This window comes from Oryx dammah, unplaced genomic scaffold (assembly GCF_014754425.2).
Source record: "Oryx dammah isolate SB20612 unplaced genomic scaffold, SCBI_Odam_1.1 HiC_scaffold_26, whole genome shotgun sequence".
Lineage (NCBI taxonomy): Eukaryota > Metazoa > Chordata > Mammalia > Artiodactyla > Bovidae > Oryx > Oryx dammah.
Genome location: NW_024070210.1, coordinates 75523964 through 75545278, shown reverse-complemented (window position 1 = coordinate 75545278; position 21315 = coordinate 75523964). Strand labels below are relative to the sequence as shown.

General features: G+C 36.4%; 1 protein-coding gene, 1 long non-coding RNA gene and 1 other non-coding gene across 3 annotated transcripts; all 3 read left to right on the top strand.

The window, feature by feature from the left end:
* The first annotated feature begins 3833 nt into the window (after positions 1–3833).
* LOC120853328 lies at positions 3834–8469 on the top strand. Its single transcript, XR_005718758.1, has 3 exons — positions 3834–3908; positions 5200–5310; positions 6835–8469. It is a non-coding gene; the product is annotated as an uncharacterized LOC120853328 (long non-coding RNA).
* On the top strand, positions 6402–6549 carry LOC120853793. Its single transcript, XR_005718849.1, has one exon. It is a non-coding gene; the product is annotated as a small nucleolar RNA SNORA79 (small nucleolar RNA).
* Positions 8470–9047: 578 nt separating the features above from the next.
* Positions 9048–18811, top strand: CCNB1IP1 (cyclin B1 interacting protein 1). The gene is made up of 4 exons (XM_040227061.1): positions 9048–10704; positions 12785–13118; positions 15202–15535; positions 17528–18811. Exons 2-4 carry the CDS (start codon positions 12822–12824, stop codon positions 17728–17730), a joined length of 834 nt encoding a protein of 277 aa, XP_040082995.1. The 5' UTR covers positions 9048–10704; positions 12785–12821; the 3' UTR covers positions 17731–18811.
* The last annotated feature ends 2504 nt before the right edge of the window (positions 18812–21315 follow it).

Sequence of the window (21315 nt, the reverse complement as noted above, 5' to 3'; positions counted from 1 at the left end):
AGAATAGCAAGAAGAGATAAGAAAGCCTTCCTCAGTGATGAATGCAAAGAAATAGAGGAAAACAATAGAATGGGAAAGATTAGCGGTTTCTTCAAGAAAATTAGAGATTCCTCCCGCCCTGAGAGTTTAAAACAATCAGAATTTTTAGCTAAAATAACTGACAGTAAGTCGGAAATAAAACTTGAGAGTCTGTTCTGATATACAGCCTTAGAGAGCTGTCGCTAAAAGATGACTCTGCCAAGCAATTAGTTTAGCATTTACTTCACATACAAAGTTTTGTATTGTTTTCCTTTTGTTTCAGGTTGAAGATGGAATCTACTGAGGAAGGAAAGCCTAGGTCTTCAGCACCACATGTGCCAGCCCAGAAGCGGCAGTGTGAAAACCTCTATAACATCTGCAGACCCCTAAAAATTAAGAAGACTTTGATCTGGACATTCTTAGTAGGAATTGTTAAAGGCTAATGGGACCATAGAGGCAAGTACTTGAACTTTGACTAAGATATGACGCCTTAAAGTGTTCTGTTTTACATGTGTAAGTGTCTTTTCTATCTAAAAAAGACAGGAGGTTCCTTGAGTTATCATTGTATCCCGTAGTGTGGGATACACAGTAGGCACTGAGTAAATTGGAATGAGACTGAGCAAAACTGAGTGATAGTATGATCTTAAAATTGACCAGCTCATTCAGCATGATCAATTTGTATTTTTTTTTTTTTTTTGGCTTTTTTAAAAAAAATTTTTATTTTTACTTTATTTTACTTTACAATACTGTATTGGTTGTATCCAACCTCATGAATCATCTGTTCACATGTGAAATGTACCTTTTGTCCTTTGAAGAACTTATTTCCACAGGAAGCAAAATGAGTGGGTCATTGATTGCCTATGGGATATTTACAAAATGTTTACTTTAGCTCCCTAAGTAACTCAGTAACTGTACAATGATCTTCATGTGGTGGAATGACACTTTATGAAGCATAACTAAAATCCTGCACAGCGCATCACACATTGGGAAAGGCATCATGTGCTATACCAGGCAAGCTTTGTGCTGTGTGCCACGGAAACAAAAGACCAGGCCCTTGGCAATCTGGGTTTTGTTTTTGTGAGATAAGCCAAATAGGCAAGGTATACCTTTAAATCTATAATTATTTTTCCCATAAGAAGTACTTGGATGCGGACTTTTGAGGTGGACAATGTTAAAACTCTTACAATAAGAAATGGTGAAATTTTGCAGTGTCTGAATGCTCCCTTAGTTAATCTCACATGTTGCTGATATCCAAAACATTAGGAATAATTAAAGCACTATTCAAGTATAGGACAAAAAGAAGTAAAATAACACTTTGATTATATCTCTGAGTTACTTAAAAATTTGTGGTTTATATCAAGCTTTATGAATCATCTGTTCACATATAAAATGTACCTTTTGTTTTTTGAAGAAGTTATGGCCTTTGGAAACAAAATGAGTGGGTCTGTTTCTTTCTGCCCTACTGAGCCAGTATGCCATTCTTTTTTTTTTTCCCAGGTATGCCATTCTTAATATGTTTTAAAGCAAATTGTCGTTTGCAGTTCTGCTTCTTAGTTCAGGTAGTAAGGGGCATAGTGAAGTGAAAATATGGAATTTTGACAGAATTGGGCTCATATCCCGGGTCTTAATAGCTAAGTGGACTTGGGAAGCTTATTTAACTTCTCTGAGCCACAAAATTTCCTTATAAATTTGGGAAAAAACTTCTGCTGTAAAGTTTGAAATGATTTCAGTAGTTCTTGACAGATTATAGGTAGGACTTTAAGAATGATAACTACTGCTTCCTTTTTTGTCAGCTTACTTTTAGGCATACCCACTGTTTAAGGCACTGCTCTTCAACAGAACTTGAATGTTGTATATTTGTACTGTCCAGGTCGATAGCCAGCCATATGAGGTTACTGAGCAATTAAAATGTAACTGAGGAATTTAACTTTTAGTTTAGTTTAATTTAAATTTAGCCTGTAATAGGTGTTAACTATTGGACAATGCAGTTATTCTTTTAGAGATATAATTCATGTGGTATGTTATATTAGTTTCAGGTGTTCAACATAATGATTCAGTATTTGTATATATTGATATTAGGACATGATTACTATAATACATCTAGTTAAGATCCATCATCACATCTAGTTAAAAATTTTTTCTTCTTGTGGTGAGAACTTTCAAGATTACTCTCTTAGCAACTTTCAGATACATAGCAAATACTCTTCTAAGTGCAGTTTTGAGACTCATTCAAGACCTATTTTTTTCTTCATGAAGCCTTCCTTGACCAATGATTCTTCTGAATATAACTTGGCTCTCTCTCCAGCTTGTTTGGTACTTACCATGGATATTAATTTTCTCGTGTGTTGTCTTTCTAGCTAGGTTGTATTTGAGATTATGGAGTTTTAAATTCCCCCATTGCTTCATGAAAAGGAACGTGAAAAAATATAATTGTAATATTGTAGTTAATGATTTTGTATGATCATTAAATATAACAGAAAGAAATTTTACTTAGTAATTAAGTGAAGAGTCGGGAGTCCATGGGGTCGCTAAGAGTCGGACACGACTGAGCGACTTCACTTTCACTTTTCACTTTCATGCATTGGAGAAGGAAATGGCAACCCACTCCAGTGTTCTTGCCTGGAGAATCCCAGGGATGGGGGAGCCTGGTGGGCTTCCATCTATGGGGTCGCACAGAGTCGGACACGACTGAAGCGACTTAGCAGCAGCAGCAGCAGCAGCAGCAGGGAATAATATAAAGATTGCTTTCAGGATGAGCTTTGTGTCTAGTCTGTTTCAGCTAAAAATTCAGATTACACTCAACCTCTGGAAGAACAAATTGAAGCTTCTCTCTTATACTGCCATCTCTTGGCCAACTTGTGCTCCAAATGATGCTAATTCAATTTTGCTACATCAAGGGAAGGTTTTCTTTAGTTTATTGTGATAAATACTTTAACAGAAGTAGAGGTTAAATATAACTGACACTGGCTCAAATGAAATTGAAACATACTTTGAAAAAAAAAAAAAACTATTTTAGATTGTCTTCTCTTTTATCTGACACTTAACCAGTTCTTGAAAGTGAAAGTCGGTCAGTTGTGTCTGAGTCTTTCCGACCCCATGGACTGTGAATTTTCCAGGCCAGAATATTGGACTGGGTAGCCTTTCCCTTCTCCTGGGGATCTTCCCAACCCAGGTATCAAACCCAGGTCACCCGCATTGCAGCTGGATTCTTTACGAACTGAGCTATCAGGGAAGCCCTATCAGTTGTTAGCTCCTTCCATTTATTTATTTATTTTTTCTTTAAAGGATTTTGTGAACTTAATGATTGTGGTCACCCTGTGGTTACAAGTGTTTTCTGTAATCACATACCCTGTGAACTTGGAGAGACTGGCAGTAACTCATACCATTTATGCCCCATCTCCCTGAATTTGTTCCCATGGCTGCCATATTTTGGTTGCAGCCATCAAGGAGCTTCTTCTATTTGCATACCTATTCTCTTTTTAGACTGTTGACTTTTATTAATGTAACCTTTCAGAGATTGGTTAGACTTACTGTATAGTTTTACCCAAACTTTTAAATTTATACAAATAGCAGAGCTTGTACAGAAGTCTTGTCCTAGTCTGATAATGAGTTTGGGCATTTGATGACGTTCTCCAAGTAGATGGGTCCATTTATATTGCTGAATGGAGAGTCAAATAAAGAATGAATAGTTTTCTTTGAGTTAATTTTCCTTGAGGCTTTATGGGTGTGACTTGGTGTGGAGTAGGCTGGTGTACATTCAAGTCTTGTAGTCATAACCTTTGTGTATTTGTTTATTATTTAATTTTTTATTCTCTAGAGACGCCAGATGCTTGATAGATCCTGTAGTTCAACTTGATTCCTAGAGAGAAGCTGTTCATAGGATACCAGAAGTAAGTGTAAAGAAAACCTTCATTTTTACCTCATTTGAGTTTCTAACCACCTCGCAAGTTTGAAGATTGAGTTTTCTTAGTGGTTGAAATTCGGTAGTTGAAGGGGCTCAGCACTGAGAGTTTCCCTGGTTTGGGGATAAGGACCTGGTGGTGGTTTGTTCTTCAGCAGTCAGTCATTTGCAGTTTGCTGTGATGAAACACATGCTAAGCCTATGTTTCAGCTGACTGCCCTGATTGTTTTATTTATTTTTTATTTGACTGCACATGTGGCATGTGGGATCTTAGTTCCCAGAGCAGGGGTTGAACCCATGCTGCCTGCATTGGTAGAGTGGAGTCTTAACCACTGGCCTGCCAGAGAAGTCCTGATTGCCCTGATTGAACACATGTTCTAAGCAGACTATAGCTAGCGCAAACACTTGGAATTGAATTCTATTTCTTGAAATTCTTACTGGGATCTAGCTCATGATGTTAGGTAATTCTTAAATCTTTGAACTATGAGTTTGCTACTACAATACCTGGTTGAGCTTTGATCTTTTGTTGTATCTCTTTGAGATAGAACTTGGGTCAAGAATCCTTAATCTAAAAATTCAAACACTACAGAAAAAACGCTGATAACTGGTATAATTCTGTTAACCACTTAACTTGACAGTATTAAACGAGTCACTATTCTTGGGTCAAGAATCCTTAATCTAAAAATTCAAACACTACAGAAAAAACGCTGATAACTGGTATAATTCTGTTAACCACTTAACTTGACAGTATTAAACGAGTCACTATTTAGTTTATACATAAAATTAGGAGAACCCCAGAGTTAGTTAAATCAATTTAAAAATCAAGATAATAAAATGCAATACTATGTAATCACTAAAAATTATGATACCAGCTTATCTTTCTTGAAATGGAAGAGTATTTATGATATATTAATTTAAAACAAGTTACAGAGCAACATGTATAATCCTTTTTCTGTTTAAACAGTTTTATGTGCTTATGTTTACTTGAGAAATCATTTGAAAGGATATATTCCAATACCAGGGATTATTGTCTTTAGATTGGGTTCTATGGATGATCTTGTTAACCAATGTTTTCTGGCTTTGTTACATTCCTCTATAATTTTAAGTTATTTAAAGCAGTCTAGATAGGACAGGCTTGTATTCTTGTACTTGCAAGTTTTAACAGAGAATGGGGCAATATATGAATTTGAAATATAGGAAATACAAATATTTAAAAGCAATGTTCAAAGTAACATCAGCACTTGAAATAATTTTTTAGCTTTTGGTTTTATCTTTTATAGAAATGAAATTTCAGGAAACTAGACTGGAGTCTCACTTCTTTCCCAGCCCGGAACTCTTGGGAGCTATAATCCTGGATATACAGTAGATAATAATGGTGTTTTTGTTTTATGGTAAGGCTTATGTTGAAATTGAGAAGCTTTAACATACATATGAATCTGTGAAAACTCAGCTTAGTGACTTCATGGCTAGCTTTTAAGGTGCTGCAAATTTTATTTTTTAAAAAGCCAACTGAAGATGTTGAAAGGTGGCATAGCATAGTAGCTATACATGCCTCTGAAGTCAGACTTGGTTCAAACCCACTCTCTATCACTTAAGCAGCTATGTAACCCTGGCAGGTTTCTTAATATTTCAATGTCTTAGGGTCTTTATATCTTAGAAGGTGATAATGATAGTACCTGACTCAAAGGAATAATACTTAACTTAGAAGATTAAATTAGGTAACAAATGTGTGGGGCTTAGAACATTATTAACATATGCTAAGTGCTAAATAGATGTTAGCTATTTTATCACTGGAGTCCATGTGTATATTTATATTAGACTTTATACTACCTAGCAATTTCTGACATGCATAATAGTTATGAGAAATTCCTTGTTTTTATTGCTTATGTGCATCTTTCTGGCAGTTGGGCTATGCCTCATTATCTTTACCCTTAGCACACAGAGTCTAATTTGGTTCTACTACTACTACTACTACTAAGTCGCTTCAGTCGTGTCTGACTCTGTGCGACCCCAGAGATGGCAGCCCACCAGGCTCCCCCGTCCCTGGGATTCTCCAGGCAAGAACACTGGAGTGGGTTGCCATTTCCTTCTCCAATGCATGAAAGGAAAAGTGAAAGTGAAGTCACTTAGTTGTGTCCACTCTTAGTGACCCCATGAACTGCAGCCTACCAGGCTCCTCTGTCCATGGCGAGAGTACTGGAGTGGGTTGCCATTGCCTTCTCCAATTTGGTTCTAGAGTTAGGCAAAGTACAGTAATAAGGCCTATAGTGTATACCCCAATATCATTGTTTCAATAGCATTTTCTTAATTAATCTTCTTTTTGACACTAATTTATTTATCATCTAATTCCTCTTTTTGTCTGTCTACTAGCTGGACCAGTTGATACTTAATGGTTCTTCTAGTTCTCGACTGACCCTTAAAAAATTTAGAAGTGATAGTGATGTTTCTTAAAACATTTATTGAAATGATTGGAGATAATCTTTGATGGCTGTTCCTCTCACTGCTTGGAGCCTTAAGTAGTGGGATTTTAGTCCATCATATATCTAAACTGACTTGTCTTCACTCAGGGCACTATGGGGATGGGTTGGCTGTCCGTTAGTGCCTTCTGATTTTTGCGGAGTCAAACAATTGTGAAGCAGGTGGTGACTCTAGATTAAGAATTATACTTGGGATTAAAAAACTCCATTAATTCTAAAACATGAGGATCTAATATATAGAGAAGCCCCTGATTGCAACAGATTTGAATAGCACTGATCTAACACTATGAAAGGAAGCACTCTAGTTAGTTGATTCTAGGAGTTATTAAAACATACTCTGAAGTCATTCATGTTTAAATTTTAAATGGTTTAGTCAATTTTCTATTGAGTAGTTATTCACCTTTCAGGGAAATATTAAAAATATCTTTTTCTCTGCAGCATGAAGGTGGATGATTCTTCAGATTAAAGGTGGACACTGACTTTTCTCACCAGAAATGGTTTATAAGAATCAACTTGCAAAAATTTAAGAGGCAGTAAAAGAAAGAGTAAAATATTTTCTTCTATCATTGTTTGATTCTTTGCTAGATTGTAAACTCCATGAAAGCAGGATAACTTGCTTATCTGCAATGCCTGACCCAGAATAGATACTCAAGAAATACTTGAAGTTAATTAAAATCTCTGTAGAATTTTTTTTTTTTTTTGAATCTCTGGAAATGACAACCATTTTAATGGCATTTCAACAAGATTACATGGAATGCTTGGGACTTAAATTTTGACTTGATAAACTACCTGGATAGCAATGAGTCTTAATAATAACTTCTCTTATAATATGAAACCTATTCTTTAGAAACCTGTAATATGAAACCTATTCTTCTGTTAAAGCAAATATAAATATCAAATTAGATTTAGAGTAGATGATGCTGACTATCTTAGATTCAAACATAATAGGAAGATTATTATTTCTGAAGCTCTTAGACAAATGTGGTACATAATATAGCCAGTAAGTACTTACAATATCTAAACAAGATCAAAATCAAATTTCATGGTAAAATACCAGTTAAATGGTATATGATAATGAATGCACAAATTGTGCTGTCAGAGTTTATGGATTAAAGATCTGTGAATTGAAAGTAAAACTTCAAGCCTATTTAAAAGCAAAGAATATGGCACTGTGACATTGGATTAGACATAAGGCAAAAGAAAAGACTGATAACTTTGTATACACTAAAATTCAAACTTAAGTTTGCATGCCATGTAACTGACAAAGGCTCCATTTAAATTAAGAAAATGATCAAAGGATATGAATGGGCAATTCATAGATGAGGATCCCTGAGTAGTCACATGAAAAAATGCTTAATCTAACTACTAATAAAATAACTTTACATTAAAACAACACTGAGATTCCATTTCACTGCCATCAGATGGGCAAAAATTGAAACAGAACAAACGAACTCTGACACTTAAACATGTTGTCAAGGCTGGAGTTGCTGGTTGCAGTGAAATTAATTTATTACTTTGGAGATGGTTTGGCAACATCATTTTTTTGGAAGATGATTATACCCAATCTTTGGGTATTCTTAAGGAGTTCTTGACATGTGTACTCAAGGAAATGGGCACAGAAAGTTTATTGCAGTAAAATATTTTTAGTTGTAAAAGCCTGGAACCAATGTCCATTAGAAGAATGAATAAATAAATTGTGGTTTGTAGAATTGGCTGTTAAAAATGAATTAATATAAGGTATGTGTATTAACTTTACACCTCAAAAAAAAAAAAAAGACTTAAAAATGGCCAACTGATATGTATTGTGTGAGATTTAGTAGTTTGAGAACATGAAAACAAAGTTTGATGTATATACATATTAAAAACCTGTATGAGAATGATAAACCCCCAAATCCTGGCTTGTTTACCTCTGGAGAGGTAAAAGAAAAATGGATTGAATATCTGTTAACTTGTTACCTCATTAAAAAACATCAAACTTGAGAAAAGTTTGGGTTTATTAGATTGAGTGATGGTCATTCTCCACATATTTTTTATATGTTTAATATTTAATAATAAAAACCTGTCTGTTTTTTAGCATTTTATTTATTTATTCATTTAACATCAAAAACATTTTGTATTGGGGTATAGCCGATTAACAATGTTGTGGTAGTTTCAGGTGAACAGTGAAGGGACTCAGCCATAAATATACATGTATCCATTCTCCCCCAAACTCCCTCCCATACAGACTGGCACATAACATTGAACAGAGTTCCATGTGCTATACAGTAAGTCTTTATTGGTTATCCATTTAAAATGTAGCACTGTGTGCATGATCTTCCTAAAGTCCATAACTATCCCTTCCTCCCAGGAACCATAAGTTCGAAAAACCAATATTTTAAAATGCTCTTTTTGGTGGTTAGGTCTCTGTATCCCAGGCTTGATTGATTTCAGTGGTTTCATCCTCAGGAGCACCTTAGAAATGAGCCACGAAAGGGTTTTTCTATGCCATGAGAGAACAGGATACAATCCACCAAGAAACAGGTTAAGTCAATTCCTGGTATTCCAGACTAGTGGGATATTATATTAAGACTTTGTAGCTTCCCCCACTTTTTCCTATCTGGCAAAACATATCCCTGTTGTCCCCCGTCACCCCCGATCCCCTGCACCAAATGTATGTATGTGTAGGTATATCTATCTGTGTATATATATATATATGTGTGTGTGTATATATATATATATATACACACACACAAAATTCATATAGGTTTTTAGTCAAATGGGTTGGAAATTGGAAACTGACTTTAAAAATGGTGTGGGTTACACCAAGCTTTGGAGAAACAATGAAGTTGAAGAAGCAGGAAGGGATCATATTAAAGGGATCATATTGGCTAGAATCACAAAGTTAGGTACTGGTCAAATGTAAATGTTTTGTGTTTTATAACTTGACGTGAGAGTGTACCTTTTTATTGTACTCCAATATTTCTACATTTGGCATAGTTAAAACCAGAAAATGCACAAAAGGCTCAGATAACCAAAACATGTTAGGGATTACATGGTTTACATATGAAGCCCTTATTTTCTTCAAACCCGTTTTGTAACTCTAGACTGAATTTCCATTTTGAACTCTCAGAAGACATTTTAGGAAAAGTATACAAAGTCCAAGATGACCTTGATTACTGTGAACCAGTTACAGATAGACAAAAAACTAGAGAAAGTTGTTTAATTGGTAGGTTTTTGTCTGAAGGAGAAAGGTTTAGTATCTAGATTCACAACCTATAAGGGGTTTTCAGGGCTTAGTGTCCTCGTTGTGTTGCTGAATTATCCGATTGTTTCTGTTTCTAATTCATACTAGTGTCACATCTTCAGGAAAGATGGCTACAAAAGTAAGCATTAGGCTTATATTCTGAGGACCCCTGGAGCTCTCAGCTTAATTTCTAATATGAATTCTAATAGACTCATAGATTGAGCAGAAACTCATACAGTAAGTACAGAAGAGAAAATGTAATAGGTAAAAGTATTAGGATAAAATGGGTGCAAACATTTAAACAATTATTAATCCAAACAGGCCCAGGCATGTACACAGGCAGATGATCTCAGAAAAGCTGTGACACCTAACCCTATTGCTTAAGAGCTGTAATGAATGTTCATATGCAGATTCTAAATCAAGTTCTTTATATAGAGGATGTGAAAAACTGGAAAGATGTCTATCTCAAGATGGATTAAAAAACGGCAGAAAATATAACAGAGGTGGTAGGTGTCAAATTACAGATATCACACAATTTGGGGGACTTTCCTGAAATACAGTCTTGTTGACCAGCCAGTACTCCCTAAAATTTCCCAGGACAAACACTGCATGGACTCACTCCTGTTGTTAGCTTCTCAACTGTCCCCACTCTGCTCTGACCTCAAATGTTAGGCTGAGGACAGCTAGGAGAGAGGGGCTTGGTGGGCTACAGTCCATGCGGGTCACAAAGAGACACGACTAGCATCTAAATAACAGCCTGAGCCAGTCGAGGGCTGAAAACGGCACACAATGACAGAATCTGCGAGGCTCCCAAGTGGGACACCTAGACCAAGCTCAGTCAGATTCGCTCAAAGATTCGCGCGCCTGGGGGTGCAACGCCCATAGTCTAGGTGCCAAAGGCCTCGGGTCCCAGGATCCTGAGCTGCGTGACTCGGCGCCCACCACCCGGCAGGCTCCGGGGCGACCCCGCGCATGCGCCCTAAGACGTAGTGGCGACGCCAGTGGAGAATCCTCGCTCATCGTCGTCGTCGTCGTGGAATTAAGGCAGCAACGGTGTTTTCCCGCGCTTTTCTTGGGAGTCTCAGGTTAGATTTTTTTTTTTTTTAATTTGTATTAATCTTGTTAGTATTTTCTTTTGAGAGCGCTGCTAGTTTGAAGTTTCCGTGAGTCTAATCTTCAAAACTTGGTCCTCGCTAAGTTGGACGGCTCGCTAAATTGACTCTTTCCGCGACCTTGTGGAAAATTTTGAACTAGCTGTACCTCTCGCTCTGCCTGGTGCAGATCTCCTGGAGAAAGGAATGGCCACCCACGCCAGTATTCTTGTCTGGGAAATCCCATGGACAGAGGAGCTTGGCGGTTGCAAAGAGTCGGACAAGACTGAGCAACTAACATTGGCTCTGCCTGGTAAGGGACTCAGGTTCCAAACTGTTCCCAGCTCTTCTGCTTCCGGTCTGCACTCTACCCTGCCGGAGGGACACAGGCCTTGTAACTGCGGCCGCCGGGTACCTGTGGAGACTCCTTCAGCAGGGACATTTGGGGTAAAAAGTGTCGGCGCGCCCTTGTCCTACCCCTGTGACCCAGGCAACTGTCTTGACAGAATTTATCTGTTTCTAAATGTGACCATCTTCCCTTGGTGTGTAATTGGTGTGTCACTACTTTATTCAGTTCAGTTCAGTCGCTCAGTCGTGTCCGACTCTGCGACCCCATGAATCGCAGCACGCCAGGCCTCGCTGTCCATCACCAACTCCCGGAGTTCACTCAGACTCACGTCCATCGAGTCAGTGATGCCACCCAGCCATCTCATCCTCGGTCGTCCCCTTCTTCTCCTGCCCCCAATCTCTCCCAGCATCAGAGTCTTTTCCAATGAGTCAACTCTTCGCAAGAGGTGGCCAAAGTACTGGAGTTTCAGCTTTAGCATCATTCCTTCCAAAGAAATTCCAGGGCTGATCTCCTTCAGAATGGACTGGTTGGATCTCCTTGCAGTCCAAGGGACTCTCAAGAGTCTTCTCCAACACCACACTTCAAAAGCATCAATTCTTCAGCGCTGTTTTCTTCGCAATCCAACTCTCACATCCATACATGACCACAGGAAAAACCATAGCCTTGACTAGATGGACCTTAGTCGGCAAAGTAATGTCTCTGCTTTTATTTTATTTGTTAGCCGCTCAGTCGTGTCTGACTCTGCAACCTCTTGGACAGTAGCCTGCCCGGCTCCTGTGTCTGTGGAATTCTCCAGGCAAGAATACTGGAGTGGGTAGCCATTCCCTTCTCCAGGGGATCTTCCCGACCCAGGGGTCAAACGCGGGTCTCCTGCGTTGCAGGCAGATTCGTTACTGTCTGAGGCACAAGAGAAGACCTATTTTATACAATAATGGCTAATTTTGATATATGCAGGATATTGCTGCCTAGTTTGGATTAGTTAAACTCTAGTGACAGTAGACACTATATTGAAAAATAGTGGAATAGAAGCATAGCATTGAATAGTATTTACATTAATAGGTGAGTTGTTTAATTGGTGATAAAGTTTGCTTTTATATAGATTTTCAGGCTTCATAATGTCAACTACTTGAATGAATTAGGTTAGTTTCTATTTAATAGGATAGGTTACTAGTCTTTTTCAGTCAAGGCAACACAGTTAAACAATCTGAGGAATCAGCATATATGAAAACCTAAAAATGTAACTTAAAATACTTTGCATTAAAGAATGGCTAAAATTAGTGCCTGGACTTTTTATATCTGCCAAGTGTGAGAAGTGATACTAAAATATTCTAGCAAACTAGGAGGGTAATACATTTGGATTTTTGTTTAGGTATTGAGAAATGGCAAAAAGCACTAATTTAATTTTTATCTGTACTTTGTAAATGTTCCTAAACTTTTTTTTTTGCATGAAGATATTATTTTTAACTTATAAGTGAGATGTGGAACTACCTGTGTCTTTAACTTTTTCCTTAAAAATTTTTTTCATGGCCTTAGCAGTGGTTTGCAAAAAGAAGGAGGACAATATTGTTGGGTGGCTGAAATCAATATGATATATTGATTGTAATACAAAAGCATAATAAAAGGTATATTATTTTGTCTTAGTAAAATAAAAACGTTTCATTTATTTTAATTTATCTATTTATTTAATTTTACTGCAAATTGACTTTTTCATTTATCCTTTTTTAGGATTATTTTCAGTATCTGGAGACTTTATTAATCTATTATGTCTTTGTGTGAAGACATGCTGCTTTGTAATTATCGCAAGTGTCGTGTCAAACTCTCTGGTTATGCATGGGTCACTGCCTGCTCTCATATATTCTGTGATCAGCATGGTAGTGGTGAGTTTAGTCGTTCACCAGCTATCTGCCCTGCCTGCAACAGTACTCTTTCTGGAAAGCTAGATATTGTCCGCACAGAACTCAGTCCATCAGAGGAATATAAAGCCATGGTATTAGCGGGACTTCGACCAGAGATTGTGTTGGACATCAGCTCCCGAGCGCTGGCCTTCTGGACATACCAGGTTAGTGCTTAGGCTAGTTTCTCTGGGGAGTATGTTTTGAGGTGTATGTGAGTGCTTCTAAAGTTTTTCCTTCACTGTGTTTGTGTTTGTTTTTTAATAAATGTATGGAAAAATGTTCTTTTTAATTTTCTTTTTTGCAAAAGTAATATGTTTAGTGTTGAAAATCCAAAAGGAAGAAAATAAAAATAATCCATAATTCTATCACTCAGAGATAACCACTCTTGATACTTGTTTGTATATTACTATATTTTCCTGTGTATAAATATATATTTATATATATATTGTCTATACAAACATAGGATAATACCACAGATACCATTTTTGTGGCCAGGTAAATTGACAATAGATTATGCCTGTTATGACTATTTTATTAAATATTTAAAAATTAGCCATTCTATAATCATAATTTTAATGGTTATATCATAATTTATTTCCAAGTTATTAAAATGCTGTGATGAGTACTGTTATCATTAAATTCATATCCTGATTTTTTTGCTAACTTTAAATACCTAAAAGTGAAACATTTCAAAGTTTTAAAAATTGTAGTATTAAAAGTTGCCCTCCAGTTAGATCATGTCAGTTTGTGTTCCCTTAAGAAATGTAGGAGGGTGCTTGTTCACCATACTTTCTGCTCGCCAATTAGGTATGGTTACAGTAGAATCTCATTGCTCTCTAAATATGCATTTGTTGGACGACCTTTAGATGAATACATTTTCCTGTATTTTAAGTATATTTTTCTTTTATTAAAAAATTGTCTGTTTTATTTTATTTCAGTTGCTGTAGTTTTTCCCCACTGATTTATAAGAATTCTCTCTATACATATACTTAACTCAGATGTTGCAAGAATTCTTTTTCACTTTTGTTAGTCTTCATTGATTTTTTTGACATACAGAGGTTTAAAATTTTTGTGTGTTTGATGAAATAATAATTTTAATGATTGAATTGTATCATAAATTGTAAGTTATTTAAAAAATGCTATAATGAGCATTCTTATCTTCAAATTCATATCCTTATTTCCTTTTTTGATTTTTGACTTTGGCTTCTTTTTAGACAGGCTTATCTGTGGAGAACTTTAATCAGGTCCTTGAGTATAATAGTGTTATATCTTATATATGCAGTATAATGCTTCTAAAATGTCTGTTTGTCATCTGTCATGTAAATATTTTCATTATATTTTTCTAGGTAAAATGTTCCTTTTATATGCTCGTATATCTTCTTATGCTTACTTTGTTGTATTATTTATATTACTTATATATTTGCTTATCTTTTCTAGTTAGGAGAGTTCTTTAGGTCATGTGTTGATTCCTGTGTATCTTTGGGTCCTCAGTGGTCATCATAGTTATTGGTCTTAAGTCTCAGTAAATACTTATTGACTGAAATGAATAGATACTATATCTTAAAGTAGATCCCAGTTTGGGGGGTAGTATTGATTGAACATGAACATGTGGTATTGTTGTAAAGTCTATCCTTAAAGTCACTGTGACCTTAGTATTTTGCTGGCTATTGCCCAGAGACTGCTCTTAGTCACTTGCCTGTTGGCCTTTCCAACTTGGTCTCTTGCTTCCACAAATCCAGTGAGAGAGAGAGTATGCTAGTAAGAGAAACTATATTCTTATGTAATGTACTGATGAAGTGATATCCTGTCCGTTTTCTTGTAATCTAGTCACAGGTCCTGTTTAGATCAGGAGGAGGATGTAAGTGTCAGAAGGCAGGGATAATTGGGGACTGTTTTATAATATGTTCTCCACACTATGGATTGCTTGAAATATAGTGTTAGATTTCTTGGAAACCTTTGGTCTACATGTCACTTGTTGAGGTTAAACAAATATTCACATTTTTTTTGGTGTAATCGTCATGCTTTGAGAGTATTCCTCCATTTCTTTTCCTATGCATTTAGTGACATGGTATATTATTTTCTATAATAATTATTCATTTGTACATCCTAATTTATTCTTAATCTGGTTCTAAAATTTAAAGTAATAACATTCCAGTATGTGTGTCTTTCTTTTCTTTCTGTGTTTGCATAAAGTTAAAATAAACAACTTTGCATTTATTACCTTAAATCTTTTCTCTCTTGAGACAGGTACACCAGGAGCGTCTCTATCAAGAATACAATTTCAGCAAGGCAGAGGGCCATCTGAAACAGATGGAGAAGATATATACTCAGCAAATACAGAGCAAGGATGTAGAATTGACCTCTATGAAAGGGGAGGTCACCTCCATGAAGAAAGTGCTAGAAGAATATAAGAAAAAGTTCAGTGACATTTCTGAGAAACTTATGGAGCGAAATCGCCAGTATCAGAAGCTCCAAGGCCTCTATGATAGCCTTAGGCTACGAAATATCACTATTGCTAACCAAGATAGTACTCTTGAACCATCTATGATTACACAGTCTGGTGTTTTTGGCTTCCCATTAGGTAAGAAAGGACATGTAATATCCAGTATCAGTTCTTTAAATTAAATTAGTGATGTTTCACACTGTGCCCTGCATAGTTCATGCAGTTAGTGGAGACTCCAGAGGCCTAGAGTGGTAGTATTAGTGGTAGGCTCTAGGTCCTTCATCTGTGTCTCGATCAGCACATCCTTACTTGTATCTGTTTTATTTGCTTACATTTTTATTTACATCTTCAATTTATTTGAACAGAGAGTAAATAATTCCAAAATTAAAGCTGGCAGATTTCCACTTCAAATGAAAAGCTATTTAGTTGCAGTAATAATAATAACATTAACTGCCATTTATTAATTCCTTACTAAGTATTAGAAACTATTATAATTTCACATTTTTTTGTGTCATTTATAAAACTTTATGAGGTAGGTGTTTATTATGCCTATATTACAGATGAGAAAGCTGAGGAACAGAGAGGTTAAGTAATTTGGTCAAGGTCACAGAGCTATCTTCAGAGCCCATACTCTTTTAACTATTTGCTATCCTGTGAGAAGACCATGTTTTAGTTTCTTTAACATGACAATACTGATTGCACAGTTCTTAAGTTATTATTGGTTGTTCTTCTGTTTATTTATTCATAAATTTATCAAATATTTATCAAGCATGTTTCATTTACCAGACTGCTGGAAAAAATTTTGGGCAATGGGGATGTAAGGATTATCCAGATAGGATTTCTGCCTCCTGGAAATATACAGTCTAGCTTTTTTCTACTTGTCAGATGGCAGTGAATCTCTTCCTGAGTTCTCTCCTTTATACCACTCTTGATATAACAGAATCTAATAGTTTTTACTATGCTATTAATATACTTTTTTACACACAAAAAAGTGAAAATTCTTGAGATGAACTTTTATTTGAGCTGGATTTTTATAAAACCTCTTTTTTTGAATTTTATTGTTGAGGAGAAGATGATATCCTAGAAAAGGCATGAAGTAATGGGATGAAGAATATCAGACAGGAGAATTGAAACAAAAATAAGTTTCAACTTAGCTTTCAGTTAATCATATGATTTAGTCAATCAAAGTATTGTATATGGGCATTATAGATATTCTTATTTTTTCCTTGTGACTATCCACATTTATTTCAGTTTCTTCCATTTTTATCAGTTTTTACCTGTTCCTTTTTTTGCACACACTTATCTTTTTCCTTTTACCTCTTGCCACTATTGTTGGCTTGAAGTAGATATAGTCAGCATTCTCCTTTAGTTGTATAACTAAAGTCAAGGATGGGTTCAGTGAAAGTGAAAGTTGCTCAGTCGTGTCCAACTCTTGGCAACTCCATAGACTATACAGTTCATGGAATTATCTAGGCTAGAATATTAGAGTGGGTAGCCTTTCCCTTCTCCAGGGGATCTTCCAAACCCAGGGATTGAACCCAGGTCTCCTGCGTTGCAGGCAGATTCTTTACCAGCTAAACCTCAAGGGAAGCCCCAGTGGAAGCTGTTAAATGTTTATTTTATCAGACCTGTTGTATAATTTTTCTTAAGGGTGTGCTAATTGATCTTGGGATGTGAATATGTGCCAGGTTTTCATGGTAGTCATATATTTTCCAGAGCACTTACGGAAATTGTAAAAAAGAAATTTGTTCTTAAAGAACCTGGGACAAAAGACACACACATGCAAACACACACACACACATGAATATATATGGTATTCCTTGGATGTAGATTAATAGATAATGAATAAAATTATGATACTGTAAATTCTAGCTCTACAAAAGTATTTCACTGTGTTAAATTACTTTTGGTGATGAGGTAATGGCTATCACTGGAAACTGCACACAGAAGAAGGTAAGATATATATACTGTGGTAAGGGGAGGAGGCCATCTTTTCTTTATCCAAGGTTTATGTTTTACACATGTCCTAAGTGTTGAGTTCTGTTAAAATATTATTGAATGACTTTTTTTTTGATCCAAAAGATCTGTAAGGAAATAGATACTTAAGTTCTTCCCTTATTTTTCTTCTAGGGAACAACTCCAAGTTTCCTTTGGACAGTACACCAGTTCGAAATCGGGGTGTTGGAGATGGAGATTTTCAGTTCAGACCATTTTTTGTGGGTTCTCCCACAGCACCTGAACCTGCCAACAGCTTTTTTAGTTTTGCCTCCCCAAATAATGAATTAGAGCAGCAGCCAGTCTCTAGCAGGGCCTTTAAAGTAAAAAGAATTTAGTCGACCTCACACAATTTTCTCTGTTCTCTTTCAGTGATTTCATTTAGTAAATAATCTTTGTTTTATATAGGAGTCACCAGCCTTTTGTGTTTGTACTGAGTCTTCAAAAGTGTCTTCACATTTCCAACTTACAGGAGATTAAGTGGCAGTGGGCGGGGGGTGGCTTCAGGTTTCCTTTTCAGTTTCTTTTATTTGAGGCATAAGCATTTTAAACTCAGTTTTAGGGTGAACTGTTGAGTTTTCACTGGTAGCAAAAAGCTTACAATATTTTGGGGTGTTTGTAGATCACCATTTGTTTATGTTTGAGCTATTTCTGGCTGAGCCATGTGTTTAAGTATACTGTATAAGCACCTCTGTTTTATGTCTACATGTCAGTTTGGGTTCTGTTGTATATATGTTCCTTTACATTTTTGTTGTTGTTGTCGCATTTGACAGTATGTTTATGTGAAAATTTTGGTTTCAGGAACTAGTGAGTGAGCCTGTAGCTTGTTATTTGGGAACATACACTTATTTGTATATACTTACTGTATTTGCCCACGTATGAACTTGTTTGGAGGTGTCATATCATTGAAGGAAGGTACAATCTGATGCATGTATGTTTAGTTCCTATTTCTGTTTAAGAGTAATTCACATTGATAAAGCTAAGTTGAAAGCTGACTTTTTGGCATTTAAGATAAAATTACTTCTTTTTTGCTAGCTGTTGCCCTGGATCTACTTATTTAGGAATGCACTTCTACTGCAGAAAACTTGCCACTATGTTGTTGATCTCAAGATTATAGTAATTAAAATACTTTTAATGATTTATTCCTTGTTTTTCTTTATTAAATAGTGGTCATTTCTGACTACTATCACAGTAAAATATAGAACCAATAAAGAAATTTTAGGATACTTTCAGTAACTTTACATCCTATTAGAGGCAAGACTTGAAATCATACTAGTTGAGGAGCCAGAACATCAGGTTCTAGTTATTTTTTCCCCCCATATATTAGTTGTACAAGTTTAAGTTTAAACTTTTGGTGCCTTTGTTTCTATGTCTGTGATGTAAGGGGTTGAATTAAATTATCCTTACAGCCTTTTCTAACTCTTAGATTTTGTGATTTATTGTTACTGGCTTGGGAAGAACTGCCATGGAATTACCTAAATTCTAAGTTCCATTTGTTTTTATGTAGTAAAAATCATACTGAAATCATTTGAGTGTATTTTATATTTAGTCATTGTAGAAAGGCAAGTAAATACCCTTGCTTTACCTAATTTAATAGCAACCAAGTAACATTTTCTTCTTTAAGGGTATAGAATATCAAATCTCTTAAAAAATAATTTTTATAGTTCAGTTCAGTCGCTCAGTTGTGTCCGACTCTTTGCGACCCCATGAATCGCAGCACGCCAGGTCTCCCTGTCCATCACCATCTATAGTACCCCAAAGTTAAAATGGTATCTGAGAAAGAGGGTGAAAAAATCTTTACTTAAAAGCTCAAAAACACCCCTTTCTATTTCATTGCTAATTACACAGATTTTATAGGTTGAAGAGTTTTTTCTTCCCTATGAAGTTTTAAAATTTGTTGAAAAGTGATATGAAGAAATAATTTTTGTACATTCATGGTTTCTGTCCTGAACCTTTGCTTCCTTTGTTAGGTTCACAGAATCAATTTGAAGTATAAGTAAGCTATAATTAAAACTAAAGAAAAACTCTGGTGGACTATTACCTGCTACTTTTAAAAAATTGCATTCTACTTTATTTTTAAAAAAATTATTTATTTTAATTGGAGGCTAATTTACAATATTGTATTGGTTTTGCCATAACCTCCCTCCCTCCCTCCCTCCTCCCTCCCCGTACCATCCCTTTGGGCGTCTTAGTGCACCAGCCCCAAGCATCCTGTATCCTGCATTGAACCTGGACTGGCGATTTGCTTCTTATATGATATTATACATGTTTCAATGCCATTCTCCCAAATCATCCCACCCTCTCCCTCTCCCACAGAGTCCAAAAGACTGTTCTATACATCTGTGTCTCTTTTGCTGTCTTGCATACAGGGTTATCATTTCCATCTTTCTAAATTCCATATATATGCATTAGTATACTATATTGGTGTTTTTCTTTCTGGCTTCACTCTGTATAATTGGCTCCAGTTTCCTCCACCTCATTAGAACTGATTCAAATGTATTCTTTTTAATGAAAGTGAAGTCTCAGTCGTGTCCGACTCTTTGCGACCCTGTGAACTGTAGCCCACCAGGCTCCTCTGCCCATGGGATTCTCTAGGCAAGAATACTGGAGTGGGTTGCCATTTCCTTAATGGCTGAGTAATATTCCATTGTGTATATGTACCACAGCTTTCTCATTCATTCGTCTGCTGATGGGCATCTAGGTTGCTTCCATGTCCTGGCTATTATAAACAGTGCTGCTATGAACATTGGAGTACACGTGTCTCTTTCAATTCCGGTTTCCTCAGTGTGTATGCCCAGCAGTGGGATTGCTGGGTTGCATTCTACTTTAAAAAAAATGCAAGAGTTTAATACATTCACATGGTACAAATTCCAAAGGTACAAAAAATTCATAGACTGAAAACTCTTGCCTTTCACTCCTATTCCTGAACTACTCACTTTTCCTTTCTGGAAGCAGTTAGTCTTGTAGTGTCTCATGCAGGGATAGTCTGCTGCTGCTGAGGCTAAGTCGCTTCAGTCGTGGCCGACTGTGCGACCCAATAGACGGCAGCCCACCAGGCTCTGCCATCCCTGGGATTCTCCAGGCAAGAACACTGGAGTGGGTTGCCATTTTCTTCTCCAATAGAGATAGTCTTGGTGGAAGCAAATCCTTTTTTTTTTTTTTAATTATGTTTGTTTTTGAATAGGTAATACATTTACATGACAAGCATTCAAAAGTGTACACAATGAGAAGAATGTTCTTTTCCTAGACAGCTCTCAGTCCCCCTATTTCCCTCTTCAGACACAGTCAATTGTTTCTTAAATACCCTTTGGGATATAGTTTATCAATATATAAACATTATTAGTGTACTGATACATATGTATGTGTGCTGTGTCCAACTCTGTGACCCCATGGACTAGCCTACCAGGCTCTTCACACACGCACGTGCACACACACACACTACCCAGGGATCCAGCGTGCCCTCACGTACCACACACACACTATTAGTGTATTAGTGATGGCTTTCTTAATAACCATTACAAGTGTAGTTGATTTATTAGGATAGTGTTTTAAAAGTTATAAAATTCCTCCTATATAGAAAATCACTGTAAAGTTTGGAAAACATTCAGGCAAGTTACTTTACCACTGTACTACACTTCCTTCAAAATTTTAAGCTTATAACACAGGCACCCACTTAGTCTGTTTTTTCCCTGGGGTATTATAATCTTGGTATAAACAAATAGGGATATACAAAACAATAATACGCAGGTACTTAATCTGAGAACATTTTGTTTGCAGGACTTGGAAAAGACAAATTTATGAATTTGAAAGTGATTGCAGACCATTTCCTCTGGGCTATAGGCATTGCAGGCGGATTCTTTACCGTCTGAGCCACCAGGGAAATCCACCTAGCCCAGTTAAGTTTGGAGCGGCGCGCTTCCTAG